The sequence below is a fragment of the Perca fluviatilis genome, chromosome 18 (assembly GCF_010015445.1).
Source record: "Perca fluviatilis chromosome 18, GENO_Pfluv_1.0, whole genome shotgun sequence".
Lineage (NCBI taxonomy): Eukaryota > Metazoa > Chordata > Actinopteri > Perciformes > Percidae > Perca > Perca fluviatilis.
Genome location: NC_053129.1, coordinates 33785028 through 33792527, shown reverse-complemented (window position 1 = coordinate 33792527; position 7500 = coordinate 33785028). Strand labels below are relative to the sequence as shown.

Genomic DNA, 7500 nt, shown 5'->3' with positions numbered 1-7500 from the left:
GTCTTGTTTACTTTGTTTGTGTTAACGTGCAGTTGTGTATGTGTTAAAACAGTAATTATGACGTAATAACTGATATGACAGGAGTTTTTAAAGTTGATGTTGCTCCTAATGACTCACATGTTGTGTGTGTGTGTGTGTGTGTGTGTGTGTCGGTGTGTCGGTGTGTCTTTGTGTGTGACTGTATGACTGTGTGTGTGTCCACATGTAAATGTGTGTGTGTGTGTGTGTGTCTCTCTGTCTCTGTGTGTGTGTGTGTGTCTGTATCTTTCTGTGTCTCTCTCGTGTGTGTGACTGTATGACTGTGTGTGTGTCCACATGTAAATGTGTGTGTATGTTTGTGTGTGACTGTATGACTGTGTGTGTGTCCACATGTAAATGTGTGTGTGTGTGTGTGTGTGTGTGTGTGACTGTATGCGTGTGTGTGTGTGTATCTTTCTGTGTCTCTCTGTCTCTCGTGTGTGTGACTGTATGCGTGTATGTATGTGTGTGTGTGACTGTGTGTGTGTGTGACTGTTTGTGTGTGTGTGTGTGTGACTGTATGCGTTTATGTATGTGTGTGTGACTGTGTGTGTGTACTGTGTGTGTGTGTGTATGTATGTGTGTTGTATGTATGTGTGTGTGTATGTATGTGTGTGTGTGTATGTATCGTGTGTGTGTGTGTATATCTTTCTGTGTCTCTCGTGTGTGACTGTATGCGTGTGTGTGTATGTTTGTGTGTGTGTGTGTGTGTGTGTGTGTGTGTGACTGTATGCGTTTATGTATGTGTATGTGTGTGTGTGTGTGACTGTGTGTGTGTGTGTGTGTGTGTGTATCTTTCTGTGTCTCTCGGTGTGTGACTGTATGTGTGTATGTTTGTGTGTGACTGTGTGTGTGTGTGTGTGTGTGACTGTATGTGTTTGTGTGTGTGTGTGACTGTGTGTGTGTGTGACTGTGTGTGTGTGTGTGTGTGTGTGTGTGTCATGTCTCTGTGTGTGTGTGTGTGTGTGTGTGTGTGTGTGTGTAGGCTGGGTACAGGGAGCCCTGTGGTGTGTGTTCAGCGGTGGATTGGGGCGTTTCAGACGAGGGACGTTTCTACTGCAGGTCCTGCCACAACGTCATCGAGGTAAACAACAACAACAACATGTTATTACATCATGTTATTACATCATGCTATTACATCATGCTATTACATCATGTTATTACATCATGTTATTACATCATGTTATTACATCATGTTATTACAGGACAACAACAAACTAAATGACACTGTCAAGTAGAGCTGGGCGTGGAGAAAATCAAACATCACGATATTTTGGGTCAAATGCCTCGATATCGATACTGCAACGATATTGTAGTGTTGACTATCGGTGCTTTCACACAATATTTACACAATGAGATTTTAGATCAATAATCATCAGTAATGTGGATATAATGACTGAGTGGATAAAGGTGAATAATAGAACAGTTAACAGTCTGGTAAGTTCAGGAAATGACATCACTTTACTGTAATGTAGTCTTTAAAACCAGGAACAGACACTTATGCCATATTACGATATTAAGATATCCAAAATCTAAGACGATATGTAGTCTCATATCAATATTCGATATAATATCTATATATTGCCCAGCCCTACTGTCAAGTTTCAATTTTTGATTTTTAGGAAATGTATTTATGTCTGCTGGTAGGTGAGATAACTGTGAAAATATTCAGTAAGAAACAGTGTGACACACCAACCAGTCTCTTTTTATATAGACCTTAGTGGTCCCCCTAATACTGTATCTGAAGTCTCTTTATATAGACCTTAGTGGTCCCCTAATACTGTATCTGGAGATCTCTTTTATAGACCTTAGTGGTCCCCTAATACTGTATCTGAAGTCTCTTTTATATAGACCTTAGTGGTCCCCCTAATACTGTATCTGAAGTCTCTTTTATAATAACCTTAGTGGCCCCTAATCTACTGTATCTGAAGTCTCTTTTATATAGGCCTTAGTGGTCCCCTAATACTGTATCTGAAGTCTCTTTTATATGGGCCTTAGTGGTCCCTAATACTGTATCTGAAGTCTCTCTTTATATAGGCCTTAGTGGTCCCCTAATACTGTATCTGCAGAGTCTCTTTTATATAGACCTTAGTGGTCCCCCTAATACTGTATCTGAAGTCTCTTTTATATAGGCCTTAGTGGTCCCCTAATACTGTATCTGAAGTCTCTTTTATAGAGACCTTAGTGGTCCCCTAATACTGTATCTGAAGTTTCTTTTATATAGGCCTTAGTGGTCCCTAATACTGTATCTGAAGTCTCTATTATATAGACCTTAGTGGTCCCCTAATACTGTATCTGAAGTCTCTTTTATATAGACCTTAGTGGTCCCCTAATACTGTATCTGATGTCTCTTTATATAGACCTTAGTGGTCCCCTAATACTGTATCTGAAGTCTCTTTTATATAGACCTTAGTGGTCCCTGATACTGTATCTGAAGTCTCTTTTATATAGGCCTTAGTGGTCCCCTAATACTGTATCTGAAGTCTCTTTTATATAACGTTGGTGGTCCCTAATACTGTATCTGAAGTCTCTTTTATATAGACCTTAGTGGTCCCCTAATACTGTATCTGAGTCTCTCTTTTATATAGGCCTTAGTGGTCCCTTATTCTTGCATCTGAAGTCTCTTTTATAGACCTTAGTGGTCCCCTAATACTGTATCTGAAGTCTCTTTTTATATAGACCTTAGTGGTCCCCTAATACTGTATCTGAAGTCTCTTTTATATAGACCTTAGTGGTCCCCTAATACTGTATCTGAAGTCTCTTTTATATAGACCCCTTCCCCCTGGTTATACATGTCAGACAGCCGATTATCGGCTTGGTGTGTAGTAGGCTTATGTGAAGGTGTCCAGTAAGATGTGAAGGTGTCCATTGGTCCCCCAGAGAACCAGAGAGGTGGTGGACCCCACCTTTACTCCCGCTCCTCCGGATCTCCACCATCGGCCGAGGAACCAGAAACAAGAGGCCGGTCAGTGTTTCCATCTCTACCGTAGAGCCAGAGCAGGGGGATGGAGGGGGACACCAGAGCAAAGGGGAATGAGAGGGGGAAATGCCAGAATGAAATCTACTGTACAACTGTCCAACAGATGAATGAAAGGCTGGTTTGGGGTGTTTTTCAGAGCCAGTGGGTGGGTGATCTGGCGAAGGCTTCCAGTTCATCCTGAGAAACCAGAGCCAACGCTCTGCTCAAACTGGGGAGTCAGTCCACGATTTAAGGTCTGTGTTCATACCGTTACCAAGCTGGAGCCTTTCCTCCCATGTGGTAGTGTCTAAGTGACTGATGGGAACAACAATCCTTAAATTCGGTCCGGTATAAAGCGAGAAAAGCATCAGTTAGAGTCCACTAGAAGTTCTGTTGTTGCTGCTGACCAGACTCAGATTATTATTCTGACAACATTATGGGATGGATCCCTACAGAGAGAGACCTTTTAGTTAAAGAGTAAGATCCTTTTAGTTTAACATGAAACAGCCCCGAAATCACCATCACCAAACTCCACCAGACTCCATGTAAATAATCAGGACTTTTAGGGTGTATAGAGCCAGCATATCTCCACCAGACTCCATGTAAATAATCAGGACTTTTAGCGTATATAGAGCCAGCATATCTCCACCAGACTCCATGTTAATAATCAGGACTTTTAGCGTGTATAGAGCCAGCATATCTCCACCAGACTCCATGTTAATAATCAGGACTTTTAGCGTGTATAGAGCCAGCATATCTCCACCAGACTCCATGTTTAATAGGACGTTTAGCGGCTTAAGCTGTCTGTCCATGTCTAATAATCAGCGATTAACGCGGTATTATAGAGCCAGCATATCTCCACCAGACTCCATGTTAATAATCAGGACTTTTAGCGTGTATAGAGCCAGCATATCTCCACCAGACTCCATGTTAATAATCAGGACGTTTAGCGTATATAGGCCAACATATCTCCACCAGACTCCATGTTAATAGTCATTATGCGTGTTAGCCAGCATAAAAAAGGGTTAAGAGTTTTATTTCAACCAAACCAGAGTGGTGATTGTTGGAACAGTGGAAAGATGAACCAAGACAGCTTTTGGTAGTTTTATTTAGTTTCTGTCCACTTTGAATGAAGTGTGTTTTACGATGATAAAGTCCTGATTATTTACATGGGTCTGGTGAAATATCTTTAAGCTAAAGGTCCTGATTATTTAATGTAGTCTGGTGGAGATATCTACTCTAACTAAAGTCCTGATTATATGAAGTCTGGTGGTGATATCGGCTAAACAAAGTCCTGATTATTATGGAGTCTGTGGAGATATGCTGGCTCTATAAGTCAGTCTGATTATGAGTCTGTTGTATCTAACAAAATGTGATTTAATGAGTCTGTTCTGGCCTACACGCTAAAAGTCCTGATTTTACATGGAGTCTAGTGGGATATGCTGGCTCTAACGCTAAAGTCCTGATTATTTACATGGAGTCTGGTGGAAATATGCTGACTCTATACACGCTAAAAGTCCTGATTATTTACATGGAGTCTAGTGGAGATATGCTGGCTCTATACACGCTAAAAGTCCTGATTATTTACATGGAGTCTGGTGGAGATATGCTGGCTCTATACACACTAAAAGTCCTGATTATTTACATGGAGTCTAGTGGAGATATGCTGGCTCTATACACGCTAAAAGTCCCGATTATTTACATGGAGTCTGGTGGAGATATGCTGGCTCTATACACGCTAAAAGTCCTGATTATTTACATGGAGTCTGGTGGAGATATGCTGGCTCTATACACGCTAAAAGTCCTGATTATTTACATGGAGTCTAGTGGAGATATGCTGGCTCTATACACGCTAAAAGTCCTGATTATTTACATGGAGTCTGGTGGAGATATGCTGGCTCTATACACGCTAAAAGTCCTGATTATTTACATGGAGTCTGGTGGAGATATGCTGGCTCTATACACGCTAAAAGTCCCGATTATTTACATGGAGTCTGGTGGAGTTTGGTGATGGTGATTTCGGGGCTGTTTCATGTTAAACTAAAAGGATCTTACTCTTTAACTAAAAGGTCTATCTCTGTAGGGATCCATCCCATAATGTTGTCAGACACTTATAATCTGAGTCTGTCTGATTTTGCTGCGTCATGTTTCAGGATGAAGTGCTGAGTCAGCTTTGGAGAATCTACCTGCAGAAGAGTCGGCAGGCGTACACCAACACCCCTGTGAGGACCTCCACGTTTAAAGTGGTGAGTATACAAACGTACACATATACTTTATTACTTTACTATATATATATACATACACACACACACACACACACACACACACACACACACACACACATACTTTTTGTTTTTAATTACCTGTAGGCCTTTAGTCAAAAACTGGGAAGTCAAAGTCTGTCTCTCTCTCTGTCTCTCTCTCGCTTTATGTCTGTCTCTCTCTGTCTTTCTCTCTCTCTTTATCTGTCTCTCTGTCTCTCTGTCTCTCTCTGTCTCTCTCTCTCTGTCTTTCTCTCTCTTCATGTCTCTCTCTCTGTCTCTCTCTCTCTGTCTCTGTCTCTCTGTCTGTCTCTCTCTTTATGTCTGTCTGTCTCTCTCTCTCTCTCTGTCTCTCTCTCTTTATGTCTGTCTGTCTCTGTCTCTCTGTCTGTCTGTCTCTCTCTCTGTCTCTCTGTCTCTCTGTCTCTCTCTCTTTATGTCTGTCTGTCTCTCTCTCTCTCTGTCTGTCTCTCCTCAGCGAGGTCAGGACTCTGATTCTGACAGTGCAGCTGAGATGTCTGTCCTGTCGGCCAGTGAGACGGACGGAGACACCAACGCGTCCAGCACCGCCGGCTCCATCGCGGGTAAAATCTCCAAAAATAACCAAATATTTTGACATGGGCGTTCCACAAGGCAGCATTCTTGGACCCTTACTTTTTCTTTTATACATCAATGATTTCCCTCGAGTGTGTAAACACTCAAAAGTGCTTACCGTACGCTGATGATACTGTGATTTTTCTCTCTTATTCGAATCCTAATGTCATAAATTCCAAACTATCATCTGATCTTCACCTCTTACATGATTGGTTGAAAAAGAACCACTTGACCATCAATGTAAAGAAAACTGAATGCATGTATTTTCATTCACACAGAAAAAGTCTTTTTTATTACTTATTTTATTACCTTTTGCAACCCAAGATCTTGTCGTCACAAAGACCTACAACTACCTTGGTGTGCTACTTGATTCACACCTCACATATCGGGAACACATTTCTAAATTAACAAAAAAAGCTGAATCAGAAGCTCTATGTGTATAACAAGATTAGATCATATCTTTACCTTTAGTTTCTGAAACCTACCTACATGCCATTGTGTTTTCAACAATGTCCTACTGTCTTGCGATCTGGTCTCTTACCACTAAGGACATTACTGAACCAATAGCACGACTATACTACCGAGCACTTAAAGTGATGGTTCGGAGTAATTCACCCTAGGGTCCTTTGCATCATGACCTCGAGCCAAACACCCCCCCCCAGAAGCTTTTTTCACCTGGGTCTAACATTGGGAGCGTTAGCGTAGAGTAGCGTTATCAGATGAATAGCTTAGCGCAGGGGCTAATGGACCCACGTTTGTATCTCGTAAGTTACCCCACTAATAATGCCCGAAATGATACCAAACTTCTACACTAGTACAAATAGGTTATGCTCTCATAAAGCGATGGATTGTAAAGGTTTGTAAGTTACACCAGAAGTTTATGTAAATAACTGCTGCCTGCTGGCTTCTGCTCTCTGCTGTTGTTGCTGCTGCTGTAAGACGAGTGCTTGGGGCGTCTACAAATTACAACCGAAAGAGATGCAACAAAAATATTTATTAAAGTAAGTGCTGTAGTATATACCAGGAGACAAGTAATAATTGAGGTAAGTTTGGAGACATTACCTTATTTAATCATTGAATTAATAAATATTTTTGTTGTATTCTCTTTCGATGTTTAATTTGTAGATAAGCACTAGCCTCTAACTGCGAGTAGTAGCATCAGCAGCAGCAGAAAGCGAAGCCAGCAGGCAAGTGTTCACTAAACTTCTGGTGTACTTCAAACTTTTCAATCCATCGTTTTGGGAAGGTAATAATACAGGTGTTAAGAAGTTTTGGTATCATTAGGACGTCGTTAGGGTAACTTACAAGACCTAGCGTCGGGTCCCTTAACTATCTGCTAACGACTAACGCTACTCGCTTAACTCCAATGTTCCACCAGGCGGAAAAGCGCTTCTGGGGGTGTTTGGCTCGAGGTCATGGTGCAAAGGACCCTAGGGTGAATTACTCCGAAACATCACTTTAAGATCCACAGTAATCTTCCATAGTGGTCTCATCATTGCATTGCGCTTTGACTTACCAGAACCACGTAAACAGCCATGCTATCGCATTTTATTTTCAGATTCAAAATAGCTCTTCACCAGCACTTAATGCTCTTCTTCCGACACACAATATGAGACCTTCACTGTAGGTCAGTCTCAAAGGCTCAGATTCCAGTTCGCCCCATACAAA

The 7500-nt window shown here is 41.5% G+C and overlaps 1 protein-coding gene across 1 annotated transcript in view; it reads left to right on the top strand.

Annotated features, from left to right (window-relative positions):
* Positions 1-7500, top strand: part of LOC120546445 (TATA box-binding protein-associated factor RNA polymerase I subunit B-like) — a 13459-nt gene that overhangs the window by 525 nt on the left and 5434 nt on the right. The window contains exons 2-6 of the mRNA XM_039781372.1: positions 1004-1102; positions 2899-2983; positions 3113-3231; positions 5131-5223; positions 5717-5822. Of these exons, the coding sequence (XP_039637306.1) occupies positions 1004-1102; positions 2899-2983; positions 3113-3231; positions 5131-5223; positions 5717-5822 (502 nt within the window). The remainder of the gene's footprint in view (positions 1-1003; positions 1103-2898; positions 2984-3112; positions 3232-5130; positions 5224-5716; positions 5823-7500) is intronic.